This window comes from Dipteris shenzhenensis, chromosome 20, assembly GCF_047967505.1.
Source record: "Dipteris shenzhenensis isolate YYH24624 ecotype China chromosome 20, Dip_SZ_1.0, whole genome shotgun sequence".
NCBI classification, from domain to species: Eukaryota; Viridiplantae; Streptophyta; class Polypodiopsida; order Gleicheniales; family Dipteridaceae; genus Dipteris; species Dipteris shenzhenensis.
The window spans coordinates 14,655,817-14,671,150 of record NC_141615.1 but is presented as its reverse complement, the minus strand read 5'-3'; the positions used below and the strand labels follow the sequence as shown (position 1 = coordinate 14,671,150).

At 43.5% G+C, this 15,334-nt stretch overlaps 1 protein-coding gene across 1 annotated transcript; it reads right to left on the bottom strand.

Moving 5' to 3' along the window:
- Positions 1 to 2,874: 2,874 nt before the first annotated feature.
- On the bottom strand, positions 2,875 to 13,031 carry LOC147889328 (putative glycosyltransferase STELLO2). Its single transcript, XM_087391954.1, has 3 exons — positions 10,437 to 13,031; positions 9,976 to 10,102; positions 2,875 to 4,034 (listed from the first exon to the last, which is right to left on the bottom strand). The coding sequence occupies exons 1-3, from the start codon at positions 12,212 to 12,214 to the stop codon at positions 3,558 to 3,560; spliced, it is 2,382 nt and encodes a 793-aa protein (XP_087248080.1). The 5' UTR covers positions 12,215 to 13,031; the 3' UTR covers positions 2,875 to 3,557.
- Between the last annotated feature and the right edge of the window lie 2,303 nt (positions 13,032 to 15,334).

Genomic DNA, 15,334 nt, shown 5'->3' with positions numbered 1-15,334 from the left:
TACTACATTGGCAAGAGAAGAAAGTGCTCCAAATGCAGGCAAGAGTTAACACCTTGGGCAAGAACAAGGTTGAGCAATATACCATCTTAACCAGCATTAGAGTTATAAGAACCTATTATAGTCCATATTCTCAAGACAAAGAATGAAGCATCTTAAAAAGTTAGAAATAATCTTGAAACAAGGGATGTACAAGGATGAATTTGCAAAGGACTCATAGAGCTAAAAAGTTGTTAACATTTAAGAGAATATAAAAGACACACTTATGATAACTTGATGTGATTGTTGTGTTATTGGTTTCTCTTGCAATTCAACATGTACATGCCGAAAAAACTCTATGTATTTGCCTAACCTTTAAGAGAGATTTATGTTAGTTGCAAGATTCTAAATTTTCTTTGTACATGTACAAAAATTATGATCAAATTTCTTTTTTCTTTTTTTGAGAGCACACTAGTCCAAAATTAATGAAATGGTTTTTTTTTCATAAACTAGGTGAGAGTAAACATTTTGGAATTGGGACAAATCTATAGTTGTGTTCTTGCATTGTCTAGCTCCAAGAAAAAAAATTTCTAAGAATCTTATCCTTTGGTGTACTGTAATGCAAAAAAGTAATATCTTTTATTTTTATAATGACATGAATGTCGTGTGTGATGAGATTGTGGCAAAAGTGATCAAGGAGTGACTTGGTGGCTATCACTTTATTCGTAAAAGATATTGGAAGGGATTGAAAGGAAGAGTGTAGCGAATCATTGTAAATAGCATGTGTGTGAAATATTGAAACCTTGGTATGTCATAAGGATTGATTGGGAATATGATATATGGGAATTATAGAATATAAGGAGAATGAGTCATATAAAGACGTGGGCCTGATGTCTATGTGTGCTCAATAATGCAAGGGAGGCCACATGACAAGCAACATGAAGGAGTGTGGAGTATTGTGTGAGAGTGTGGGCTCCAAAGGACAATCTTCTAGAATCCTCGTGTGTAGTTGGATGATTTTACAATATGCAAAGTAGGAATTCACGATATAAGCTCTAACTTAGCTTGGTTCTTCTCCTTTGCATAATCAAAGATCCCATGGGATATTTTGATAGGGACACATGTCAAGAGTAGCCAAAAAGGACATGGAAGGTGGCCTACTATCTTATGTGATTGTATGGGGACATGGATGGTGATATGGTGTCTTATTTAATTAATGGGTACATGGATGGTGACATATTGGCTTATATGATCGATGGGGAAAGGAACCTAAAGGCAACAATCTATTGGCTTACGTGATTTATGGGGAAAGGAATATAATTAGGTGAAGGAGGATGACAAGTTATCTATAAAACGAAATCTCCACTCCCTTGTTCAAGCCACTTTCATGAGCCATTCTCTTTCCCATCTACTTGCTAAAATTTTTAGTCTAGCTCTCTTCAATGAGTAGTCTGTGTGCGCGGGTGTACACACGCGCACGCGCGTGTGTGATATAGGAGCTCCTCAAGAGCTCTCTCTATTATAATTGCACCTATTTATGTGGATTTGAGTGGATCTATATCTCTTCTGACAATAGCCTTCCCTGTCCATTTTCTTTTATGAGTCATCATCTCATTTCTTCTCTTTTGCTCTATTTTCTTCATCAAGAAGCACAAAAGTGGCATCCACTCAGAAATTTAATAGACTTGCAATCTCTTCTTAAGAAGCATGAAAGTGGCCTCCACTCAAACACCTGAGAGAATCACATGGCAGACTTGTCTCCCAAGCACTAGGAGGGATTCCTCCCTCTCACCTATGTATCTGTGGAAGAAGAGCTTTTAGCTCAAGCTAACACAAATTGAGACAAATCAAGAGGGTTGATGCGGTTGGTTCACCTGAAAGGGCTGATTGCTTGGCAGGGAAACATTGGGAACTTTTAGTGAGCATCTCATAAAGAAGCTCAACAGTGTATTGAAAACTTTACCCAAATATAGAGGTGAACAATCATAGAAAACTCTCTAAACAAGGAGTAATAATGACAGATTTTTCTTTTACCTCAAAATATGTATGCCCAAAGAAAGACTCCATCCACAATGATTTCAAAACATATAGTCTCAAGCCTACATAATCTTTTTTTAAATTAGAAATCCCACTAAAGGGACAAATTCACCAACATGATAATTCAGGATGAGTCAATCCACAGAGAGTTCGAGAATACCTTCTTGTGCCCTCATGCCATCTTTGATTAAGGCACGCATCATGTCTTCTTGCATGTAATAAGTGTTATATCGCACACAATGATACTCCACTCGGCAAATATATGGATGAATACATGTAATTTGGCATGGCTTGCAACATTTAATTTCCCAACAATCATCATTAACACCTATGGTCTCTCTCGATACATGTGTGTCTATGTCTCAGCGCCATGATTTGCCCTTCAACTTTTCCCTCATCTTGACAGTTGTTTGCTGTTCACCTCTTGACCTTCTGAGCAATTACCCAAAGCACCTAATATTTTGGCCAACTTTGCATAAATCATTCGCGTCTCTCGTCATTTCTTAATTCCATCGAGAGTTTAAAAGAGACAAGTTCCGATGAGGCTCGGGAACGTCAAATGGAAAGGAAAGAAGATCATTTAATGTTCCCAGTTTGACTGGGATCTTTCAATGTCTACCTTGGGTTTTAAAGGATTTTCATTTCAAGGTTTCAATTCTAGCCTTACGTTATACGATTATAAAAAAGACCACCCAATGATAGAATCCCAAGGGCACTGGCAAATGCATGGAAGAGCCCATAAATTTTAGATACGAGTAACATGCAATAGGGGAGATCCAATTTTTAAGCAAGAGGGCATGTTATGAGCCATGGACAGTTAAAAGCATCATATAGTCATTGAATAGGATCTTGTAGCGTGCATCACAAAATTCATCAAGGGCTTGTCAAGGTCTTCAGTTGTCTTTCTTCCTCTAATAATTTTTGCAAGCAAACTGGGAATCTCTTCTGTTGTAGATAGAGAAGACAATGTAGAAGCCAAGAGTTTGAAGTCCCCTTCTCTTCATCACCACACGCCAAATCAATTTGCAATTGTCCCTGACTCATTCAAAGTTCACATCTCATTCACAATTTGTAGTGAGTAAGACCATACAAAAAGAGAACTTCGTTGGATCGGTTACATTGGTACAAATCGAACTCATTTGAAAATCAGTAGAAAAATAGAACCATGCCCACAATGTACCTAGGAAGATTGTAAGAGAGCAATTTTGAATGAAGATTTGACAATACACCACCGCCTTCCCTGGAGAAAGTGATCGTCCTGGAAGTGACTTCTGGTGGGAGACATGCAGCAATGGCAACACCATCCTCTGCAACTTCATTACTGCCAATTCTAGCAAATCCATTGGAACCTTATTTTGTGCATGCAGAGTTCACAATACTAATAGGGTGTACAAGGCCTATTTTTAACTATGTACACTAGAAGTGATATGAGCTTTCAATTACGTAGCCTCAAAATAAATTAATACAATACAAGATCCACTTTGACCACAAAGATGATTTAAAAAAGCAAGCCCTTTCATTGAAACTGGGCCCGTCCTTCATTCTCAAAGGACCTCCAATAGAAGAGGATCACCACTTGCCATGGCCTTCATTACACGCAGAAGCTCACGTTGATTTCTTGCGTTCCATGGGTGAACAATATTAACCTCGGCTGAATAAATGGCAGCTGAGTTGACAGAATCACCTGTCTTATAGACAACACTGCTAAAAGCTTCAGAATCAAAATTGTCTAGGCTGTCCATAGCCAAAAAGAATAATGGAATCGCCAACTCATGATGAAGTTTTGCCTTCACACCGAGTGTTACAAGATCAGCAAAGTCCTCTACAAGCCGTTGAGGGATATAAAATACATCAGGACTGCTTACAACAAAGTGTTTGTCATCCATGTTCTCTCTATAGGCAATCCGAAAGTGGACTGGTAAGCTGTCAACCATGTTCCGCACGGTTCTTTTTATGCTGCTCTTATGATACCATTCAGATCCATTTTTGTTGTAATTTAAAATCTTCCATGCTTTGCTAACCTGAAAAAACAGTAAATAAGACCTTTTTTAGTATACAAAACCTCTAGTGCCATTTAAAAGATGCACTAGACCTAACAGGAACCTACACACATTGAATCAATTGTAACAAGATCGAAAGACAGGCACACATGAAATGATCTACTAAGACATTTTATGACCAAGTGTGTGGAACACAAACCCAAAAGGATGATTATTGACAGGGACTAGATCAACTTTTACAAATTGACAAGACAAATTACAATGGCTGTCAGATGAATCCAAACTCAGCTGAAAATTTCATGGGATAGCACCTTTTGAAATTACAGATAAAAAAAGTGAAGAGCCACACTTAGGAACTATTAGCCCCAGAAACATTTTTTTGTAAAATGGCAACATACAAAAAGTTTAAAGAACTGTGAAATGTGAAAAGCTTTTCCGTTGCATATTTTGAACCCTTGCTGTGTACACAATCCTTTCCTTCACTATTCCCAGCTCTTGTTACAACCTACAGCCTGCTTACTTATTCAGCCATGTTGGAATAGCTGGGTCACGACCTGACTTGTGAGTTCCCATATGAGGAGGACAAAGGGCCAGGACAATTGCATTGGGATGGGGAATGAGAGCGCTGACATGTGGGAACACTCCCTAGGTGTCACATGGGCAGATTTGAGAAATAAGAAGGTTGGATGGACTGCCATGCGACCAGCAGGATGGCTGCAAGGTGGGCAGCACAAGAGGCAGCACCATTGGCTGCCATATGGGTATGCCTATTGCCTAATGGGGGTTTCACACCTGTCCATGGATGGGTGAAACCCCCAAAATTGATGTCCACCATGCTTTGAAGGAAAAATGAGGGTCCATCTATCGACACTTTCACAAGAGGCAGGCAACATTCCAACATATTGCAAATAATGCGACGTCATTCTTACATCAAAGAGAGCTGGTCTGTTGGTAGATACTTGAGAGTCCATCCTGGTGGGCCTTAGAGTCGAAGCGTGCTTGTAGGCTGTCAGTGCTTATGGTTGAACAGCTCCGGATGCTGTCTTGGGTGGCACCATGAGGCCGCCCAACTAATTTTTTGTTGCAGGCGTCCACCCGGGTGTGAAAGCCTAAACTGTCCAGTGGGGTTTTTGATTGGTGGCTGTGAATATCGCCGGACGCGTCCCAATGGGTGTGAAACTCCCCTAAGGCTGCCTGTTAAGTGGCTCGGCTCTAGGGATGGAGAAGCATCCAGTAAAGAGGAAGTGTAGGAGCTTTGCAGGCCCTTGTGGAGATGCAGGTTAGTGGGCCCTCCATTAGGGTCAGCAGTGAGCACGTATTGGTCGGCCAGATCAGTGCCAGTCAGCCAATTTAGGGGGTGAGGGGCAGACCCCACTTATATAAGAGGCCTTGAGCTCTCGTTGCAACCCACTAAAGCTCAGAATGAGCATGCAGCAACAAGCAGAAAGAGGCCATTTGTAGCAGTACATGTAACCTTATTTTTGGGTACCATGTCATGACAAGGATAATGGCCAGTTTGCTAATTATAGACATTAGAACATTATTACATTATATGCCAATCTAATGGTGTAACATGTGTTTGTATTTATGATGGACACCGACTGATATTGTTATGGCGGTGGATCATTTGAGTAGATAGGGCCCATTGAGCTGGAGCCACTGCATCAAACGGCACCAAATTTGGACATGTAACACTTAACTTATTAATAAAGATGTGCACCCACGTGTCTAGGTATTGGGGGCAATAGGAAAAGGGAGGGTGCACTAGAGTGCATTGAATGGTAGATGCATGGGTCATAGGCTAAGGGTAGGTTTAAATGGGAAGATGGAACTTGAGTGACCTCAAGGGACATTAATGAAGGGGTATCCCCCTTCATTGTGAATCTAACGTAGCATTCTCTCTAGCACCTTGCATTCAATGGCCATCTCTCTCCCACCTTGCATATAGGTCGAAAATAGAAACATGTACTGACTACTCTCACGAGCGCGCTCTTCCCTCATTAGAGGCAAAATTGGCATTCAAATTCTGCATGCATTGAAAACATTTGCATTCTCACAAGCCTGAAACTTCACATTTGGTATAGAGCGGTGATGATCTACCCTAGGGACGGAAGGAGGGGCACGCTGCTGTAAAAGGAGCTCCAAGAGAGGGCCGTACACACAAACAAGCAAAGGTCACGTAGAGGAGGTGCCAAAAGGCGCATGGACAGAGTCCAAACGCGACACATAGGGGGCATGTACGGTCAGCAAAGCAACGTGCAAGCAGCAGACGAGGAGTCTTACGGACAAAACCAGGGACGTTTTCTATGGAGTCACCGTTTGCTGGACTCGAATGTCCAAATTGTAGAGGACAAATTGAATTTCTGACCCCAAACCTTAAGGTCGAAGGAAAAGGCCTCGTTGAAATTTTTTGCTCTCCCTAAAGGAAGTCGGATTCGAACGAGGTTTTAAAGGGGTGATCCACCCACCAAGTACCCCCTATAATAGTGTCTAGAGCTTCGATCCACTCAAAATAAGCAGCCTAGACGGATTGTATCAGTCTGCAGCAAAAAGACAAGGAAGAAAGGCTCAAAAGAGAAAAAAAAGAGAGCTCATTTCAGCTTGTTTTTCGACACGCGAAGCAGGAGTAGGATAAGTACCACCAACTCTATAACATTTGACTTTTGTTGTAAAATTTGAAATTACAGCAAGTCATTTCCTCTCTTTTATTAGTAAAAGGAAAGAATGGAAGGGGAAGGGACATATAACAATGAACTTGAACCTTTTCCTCCATTACCGGAAGGAGAGAGAGAAGGAACACCATCATCTCCTCCTGAAGAGGATAGATTAGATGAGACTTATATGCATCCTGAGCACCATAACCCACGAATAGAATTGCCTTCCTCTTTCCTACAAGAACCTCTTGATAGAGAGTTCTCCTTTGGAAATGAGGGTAGAAATGAGTCCACTCAAGAGCAAGGTGATCAATTTACACCCTTAACTCAAAATCCCTGGATGCTGAGGTTCTTTCTATGATCTTATGAATGACTGTAGATTCCTTGCTTCCAGACATCCAATTGGTGGTTATGTCATTTGAGGGCTAGACGATTCTAAGGGATCAGTTCAAGACCAAGAATAGGCCATGCGTTGTTACTCTCCAAAATCAAATGTCCACGCTGACCCAGTCACTTGTGAAGGTGAAGGTGAAGGTTCTGAGAGATCAGCAGAGATGGTGACCCATTGGTTGTGCTTGATGACAATACTTGGGAATCTCAGAGATCCTCGCATGGGCACTGCCATAGTTGGTGGAAGATGTCCTTCTAAGTTCTGACTAGGCTAGAGAATGGACACCAGTTGGTTAAGTTTCGGGACAAAATTTTATGTGGGAGTTAAGGGCCATCTGACAGGCTTAACAGGAGGCTTTGGACTATTGCTGCTTCTAAGATATGTTGGAGAACAATATCATGACCTATGCTCTAGATTGGCTATGACAAATCATGGACAAGACACAGCTTTTTCCAGAGGGCCTGGTGCTCCATAATTGGTTGATACACGTGGAGGTTCCCACATCATCAGAGAGCGGAGTAGGAGATGCAAAAGGTTCAAGTCTGCAGACCAAATTGAAGGACATCTTGGACATATTCCCAAGCACTATTTCAGGGAGTAGATGGAGGGTCTTCTTCAACAGGTGGGTCATTGGGTCGTTGAGAGGGGGTGCTGACAGAAAAGGGTCAACGTCCCACATGTGGGTCACTATAAAGGAGAGTGGCCCGTATTAGGGTTTTGGGTTGTGTCTGGCACAAGGGCAACACAATATCTGCCACATGGGGAGATGGTCAGGCCATTTGGGCAAAGATACTGCCACGTGGACAGCATATCATCGAATGGAGAATGGAGATTCGCATTGGTGCCACTCTCCTCAATCTATGTGTGTCATTATCCTGGTGTCATTCGTTTGCCAATCCTGTTCTCAATGTAGCTGCACCATAGACTGCCTCATGGTCAAAATGGTTGTTGGTGTCAACCATGCAACTGGTCTAATTGGAAGAATGGGCATTAAAGGAAATCAGGTGTCTTGGTGAGAAGACTCCACTTCTTCTTTGCCAGCTGTCTTATAGAAAGGGAAGTGCCCATTGCATCACTAGATCTTCTTGAACACAGTCCTGTCATTGCATCACTAGATCTTCTTGAAAAAGGCAGGCTGCTCATCCTCTCCTGCTGCTGAGCCAAGCTCTGTTGGTGGGGCTCTTTGCTGAAGGATGTTGCTTGGTGATCATACTTGGAATGGAGAAATGGAACCCTTTTATAGGCTGAGTTGTTCCCTCCTGCTGCTGGCTGACCTGCAGTCTATCCAGGGCCAACTGGACAGACTTGCCTCTCCTAGGTGACTGCATGGCAGGTTGGGTTCTTGATGTGCCACCCAACTACTTGCTGCCTGCTGTCCCAAGGTTTGCTGCCCCACATCTGATGTACCACCATAGTAGCCATGTCTGTTCTGCTGATGTATGGCTGCTTTGAGCCTACTTGCCACCCTTGATGTTGCTTGCCACAGGCTGTTTGTGTGGTTTCTTTGCTGGTCCTGACGCCCAAGGCAAACACAGGATGACGGTCGTGGAGAACAAAAAGAAAATTTAGCAAACTTCGTGAGAGGGTGTCTGCCTCCCACTGATTATCCACTCTCTCTCTCTCTCTCTCTCTCTCTCTCTCTCTCTCTCTCTTCAATGCCATTTCTCCCCCTTATCCAAATCTGGCCCAATCCGTCTCTTACGCGAGGGGGTGACTTGTGAGACAATGGTTGGAAGGGGTATGAAAACGTTAATAGGGAGTTGTGGGAGACTGGTTGACTCACAAGGGGGAACGTGAGAGGCAGCAAGGTGTGCTGATAGTCTGCACGATTGTATTGGGGGGAGTGATGGCTGAGGGACTAAGCATGTACAGGGCTCTGAATGAGGTGCACGTAGGCAGCAAACACATGTGGCTGGCTGCAATACTGTAGTGTAGAGCTGAAGCTTCGTGAGGGGGCAAGGGGCTGAGAGTGGAGCTGCATCAGGGTGTGGAGCTGGAGAGGCTGTGTGATGAGGCTTCTGGGCTGAATGTGTGCACGGAGGCTGTGTTCATGTAGTTGCTTAGCCAATTGCAAACAGAGCATTCTGAAAATATATCTCTCTATTTTTCTCCCTTTCCCACATTTCTTTGGCAGTAAAACCCACAACATTTCAGATATTTTACTCCCCAGGGAACACACTTCATAGTAACTATGTCCACAATTCTTCCCTATAAATGACAGGAAGAATTGTAACATCATTGCTGGTGCAGAAATGTCCAAACTTAGGCTACATATCCAACCTCATCAACAAAAAGGAATAGTCCCCCATCTTCCTTGGTTGTGTACCATCAAAGCATACTAGCTCATCTGGCCGTGCTGAATTCTGTATAAGACATACTGCTTGTGATATATGCACAACTGTTTCATACACGGTTTTCTATTTTCGAAGTGAATCATTTCATACTATTTTCTTAGATTCATCTATCATATTAGATCACGAGATATCTACAATCAGACAATATGCAGGATATGGAAACATTACTGGCCAAGGATGGCTGGGGCTGAGAGGTTAAAGCCTTAAGGAGAAACAGGGGATTAAGGACGGTAAACATGAGGGAGGCAGAGAAAAAGAAGGGCAGGCCAGGCAGGTAGGGAGGAATAGGATTAGGCACAGGCAGGTGCCCGGAACTATTAAAAAGAACTCTTGCATAGACATCACGAGACAAACGTTCCAGCCAGACAACATTCCAATCTCACGAAACCATCGAAGGTGCATTGCATTTTCAACACCATAATGTGGTTTCTTGTATCAGATTGCAAGAAATGCAGACCTTAATAGCAGTATAGGCTAATACTGCCAGTTACTTTTGACAGTCAAAAACGTTTAAAATGCAAACATTCCCTGCAGCCAGATACATAAATTTGCCTCATCCTAACCTTGTGCAGGCTCCAAAGCTTGGTTTTGTTGGCTTGCAATAAGTTCCAGTAGTTCAATATCACATCATCTTTCATGACAAGAAAACCCTCTGATTTTGAGTACCGTTCAAAGATCTCAGGAAGCGTTCTGCACAAAAGTAAAAAGAACATAAGAGGAGAGTTTACAGCTTGACCACAATTTGTCGATCCCCCTAAAGAAAACCTTGATAGCATTAAATAGAGACTGGTGTGCAAATAGATCACAGGTGTAATGAAAACGTGACAAGTGTGGGTATATTCACCAACAGAGAATAGCATCCACTATGGACAAAAGGTCAAATCAAACAATCAACTGCCCTATGAGGTTTTTTTGCAAATTTCAATTAGGTGTGGAAACTCTCTCTCTCTCTCTCTCTCTCTCTTTATCAAATTATTGCAACAACTTTATCCAAGAAACAAAGAGTACATCCTTTATCACTCACTTGTAAGCTTGCCAACTTTCAATTGCTTCAACCCCGAAATCTGAATCACTCTGTTCAGATAGAATGACCACAGTTTTGAATACTCGACCATAAAGCATTCTCCATCCAAGTGCTGTGTGGTTTACAGGCCACGCACATTCCAATATCAAAACAACATCCCCAAAAAAGTTTTTCCATCTGAGGAGATTTCCTATCTCAAACCCTACAGTAGAAGCCTCTTCCACGCCAAGATGTACAGAAGGGAGGGCAAGGGGCACAAATTCCTGATGAGCAGGCTGAGATGTCAAAGGTCTGCCCCTCTCAGCCTCAAGAGCAAACAGTGTAGGCTGGGAATAGCCTACTGATACAAGATCTTGAAGCCAAGCCGCAGTATATTCTACATCTAGTCCAGTCCAAAAGCCGGATTTTGCCATTGCATGACTTAGATGGAGAATCCTCTTGAAAAAGGTTGGCTTCGTTGACCTCCACGCAATCAAAAACTCAGTAAGCCTGTCAATATTATCATGTAGATCTTTCTCGTCTTCAAAAGAATGGGGCTTCAAGGTATCCACTCGGTATATGGTCGAGGGATAAATAGCTAGATAACCCCCGATCTCCCATAAAAGCCTCTGCGCCCAATAGCCCCTCATGATGTCTGAAACTTGAGGGTTTACTGACACAGGGAGCATAAGTGCCCAAAAAGCTGGAGAATGGAAAAGGGTATTGAAGTTGTTGATGGGAGCCATGGTTCCCTGTGGAAGAGCAACAGGAAGAGCATGTGCATCAAATTTGATATCAAATGTTTCAAGTTCAGACTTTCGAGTGTGATAGAAGACAGAATCTACATCAGGAAACCCATTAGCAAGCCCCTGCTGTATGTATTGTTGTCCACGTGGAACTTGTCCGTAGTAAATTTCTGCATTGATGTCGCTTACGGATTCCAAGGGAAGCCCACGAGGCCAAACCGATCTTTGCCCGAAGTGGATGTAAGGGTTAACCGTCGTTCTGTTGTGTAAGGATAAATATTGCAAAAGGGGCTCTTTTCTACTCTGTGGTCCTGATAACTCCAGCTCGAACACCTTGCTTAGATCTCCTCCGAGGACCAAGGCATTCTCATCGGCATCATAGATCTTTTTTGCACCATGCTGGATGGCAAACAGGTACCCCACGCTCTTTCTCACGTAAGAATTGTAAGGAGCATGAGCAAGGATTCTGTAGCCAAGCGTTGCCTGTTGCTCAATTGACAAGAAAATGGCCCCCCTGACTTCCCAATTGCTCGGGGTGTCGGAATCTCCAACAGCTACCACTTGCCACCCCTGCATTCTCACCATGGCCTGAACTTGCTCTGTAGGAGGACCCGAAGCGGCCACAACGATCCATTTATCAGCCTTCACAACTCGAAACTTTCCTTTATCCACAAGACGCTTGGCCTTTTTGAAATCTACTTCTGGGAAGGGGATCTCCTCGAAACCCTTCGAGGAAGACTGACTGCAGAGGAGCGCGGAGGTGTCGCCCCGGTTTTTCACCACAATGAGAATCAGGACACTGAGGAAAACCAGGCCCAAAATGACCACTTTGGAGAGATTGTCGGAGACATACTCGGAGAAAGTTCCCTTCTTGCCATAACGTCCAGGATCCTTCCTCAGCAACTGCGATCTCAGATAGCCTTTTCTGAAATCGATCTTAACGAGCTGTTCGTCCTCGTCCGCAGATTTTGCACCATTGGTAGCATGATGATCTTCTTTGGGTTGGGCACCCGCCCATTGCCTCGGTTTCGTGCGCTCTTGCTGGACCAGCATTTCGTATGCGGTTACAGAATAGTCTCCACAGAAGCTTGGAACAAAAGAAGCCGATTTGCGCTCATTCCTGAGCTCTTTCCTTACCGTGATCTCAAAGAAAGTTTCCTCTCGGCATCGATGGCAACGATAAAAATCGAACCTTGAAAGTAGAAGAGCGTGATCCACAGGAAGAATTGGATGATAATTTTGGGCTGAATTTCCTCCGAATAGCGGTTTAAGCAGAACCAAGACGAGATCTCTGCGTGATGCGGCCCTTTCCCAACTTCCTCAGCGCACTATGCACTCCATTCTTATTCTTTACGCTGTCCTCAGTCCTCGGCTCTTCAATCTCTCTGCCTCTTTGTCTCTCCCTGTTTCTCTCTCTGTCTCTCTTGTATTCGCCCACTCGGATCTAGTGATCTTTGGTTGCCAGAACTCTCTCTCCCTCTCTCTCTCGCTCGCTTGCTCGCTGGCTGTCGTTTGTGTTCGCTTTTCAATCTCCTGTACTGATCTCTGCTTCACACTTTGTCGGTAGAATGGTAACTCGGTCTGGATTCTCTCTCTCTCTCTTGCTTGTGTTAACCTGTCAATCCGCCTCGTTTGTATTTACCCGTCAATCCGCTCTGGAGATCTCTACCGCACTCTGTGGGCGGAGTGATATATTACCTCGGAGCATAAACTTCAACAGAGCAACCATAGATCTCTCTCCATTGTTACTGAGAACAATGTAGATACAAGAAGCAAAGCAAGATCGATGGGAGCAATCCCTACAAGGGAGCAGTCAGTGGCTGGTCACGATCATCAGGTACTGGGACCTGCCATTGGAGCAGCTCACAGCTTCAACTCCAAGCAAGAAACCACAGGACCATAAAGCAACACAATTATTATGTAATCATCGACGTCTAAACAACCAGATTAGTTTTTTGAACTCGATGTAGACACGCTTGGGGCTTTTCTTTTGTTCGCAATTGCCTCCAACAAGAGGAGCATGGGGGCCATCCACGTCAGAGTGTCGGATGTTCTGGACAAATCTGCATGGCTGCACCGGGTGGAACCTGCTTTGCACGCCTCCACCACGGTGAAAACCCACTGAGGTTGGAGCGTGCAGCAGTTCAGCAATCCATGCGCAATTTTGTCGGTCGAACGAGTCCAACAATGAACTATTAGGCAGCCTAGCTGGCATGCAACCGTTGCATGGAGGCCATCCACATCAGCACATCGGACAAATCTGCATGGTTGCACCGGGTGGAACCTGCTTTGCACGCCTCCATTACGGTAAAAACCCGCTAAGGCTAGAGCGTGCAGCAGTTTCAGCAATTTATGCGCACTTGTGGCGGTCAAACCAGTCCAGCAATGAAATGTTAGGCTGGATTTTTGAGAAATCTATTTGCTAGCATGGGGCTGCAAAAATATTTTGCCAGTGAGTCTCCCTCGGCTGGCGTGGGAAGCACCTCCTAGTGAATTGAAGCTCAGAGTGTGAATTTCCACCTCATTTTTTGATTTTCACTTCAGTTTGTTAGCACTAGCTCTCTTAGAGACAGTGCTTTAGGATTGAGTTGGGCCAAGTTTTGTGATTATTCATTTTTTTGGGAAGTTTTGCAAGCTCCACTTTTGGATGAGTGAACTCTCCTTTTAGCACTCCACACATGGCATCTATCCGTGCTGCAACATTCTAGATTGTTAGATTTTTGCTTTATTGGCTTTCTAGCTTTTTTAGCTTGTATGGCTTTTTCGGTATAAAATTATTCGACTGCTCCACTCATTGAGATTAATGTGTTGAAGAAGACTGTTTTGAGGAAGCTGCAAAGGGCCTGTGGGGAGACATCACGTGTTGAGGGGAGCGTCCTAAGAAGCTACAAAGCACCTAAGTAGGGAAATTGAAGTAACGTGCTGAAGCTACTTGAAATCACACAAGGTACAATTGCTTGAACCTTCATGAAATACTTTGCACTAATCATTCTCTTCCTCTGCGTCGTGGAGCATGAGATCCCATTTCTTTTCCCAAGCTTCGTTCAAAAGGCTCTCTCTCGCTGAAAATTCTTTCACTTGGCTGGCCCGGTGGTTCCAAGATTTGTTGTGCTTGGAGTAACAATTTCAGCAACAGGCAAGCTCCCCGGTTCTTGATTGAATATAGTAGTCCTCGTATTCCTTTTGAGTGTTAAGGTCTATGAATCTTAAAAGTCACCCGGGTTGTCAGAAGACAAGCAGTTCACAAGTACTTGGGCCGAGTGGCCTTGCTTTGACAGGCACAGGCTTGAGATGAGAAGTGTTTCGCATCCTCTCACTTGACTGCAAAGCAACACTTTCTTCCATAGGCGAGCACAAATCAACATCATCCAGCCCTTCATCCTCCTCAAAAACAAGATAGCCGTCTTTTGGGCGAGCATATAGCTACATTCTGATGGAAGACTACATAATGAACATTTGTACTTAACAACCCCCAGCGTAGAAATTTGCAAAAGATCGTGTTACATAACAATCCTTCGATTAGAGGCAAAGGGCAGTAGCTGTGGCGATGTGGATCGCAAATGAGCAACTTGTAACTGCAAATTGTTAGAACAAGAATGATAATTCTTACACCATATGGTGTTTTCTCTTGGAAATAGTGATGGAGCCTCATAGATACATGAGAAAACACCTCAAAAGCCATCATGATGATCAAGAATCTCTAGGAGTGAAGAAGATCTTTGATCCCAGCTGCTCCCTACCACAAGCAATAAGAGGCACCTGCCAACCTAGAGAAACGAGCAATCATTGTATGGAGTAGGGTTTGCGTTGAACTATGCAAAGCTATAATCCATTTGTGCTCCTGTGATGCTCCACACACATAAGATCTGTTGAAACCAGATCATACTTTCTATCATCAAAGGGCAACACATCACTGTAACTGGTGGCATGCCTAAGATTTGGTCAACATTTCGAAGATGCTGCCAACCTTGTGAAGATTTCATTTTGGGCTCATAACCTTAATGAGACAGGTGATTTCTTCACACAAAAAGAAAATCATTCCTTAAACAAAAAATTTATATGAGAACTTGGCTTTAAACGTGTGGGGCCTCTCAAGGTATGAATTGTGCAATCGAACCATGAGAACTCGACAAAAAATGTACGCGCTGGTCTATGTCTAGTCCTTCCATAGCT

Coding starts and splice junctions, on each gene's coding strand:
- LOC147889328 (XM_087391954.1), bottom strand. CDS start 12,214: ATGCTGGTCCAGCAAGAGCGCACGAAACCGAGGCAATGGGCGGGTGCC. Junction 10,103..10,436: donor GAAAGTTGGCAAGCTTACAA/GTGAGTGATAAA, acceptor ACTTTTGTGCAG/AACGCTTCCTGAGATCTTTG. Junction 4,035..9,975: donor AGCTTTGGAGCCTGCACAAG/GTTAGGATGAGG, acceptor CTGTTTTTTCAG/GTTAGCAAAGCATGGAAGAT.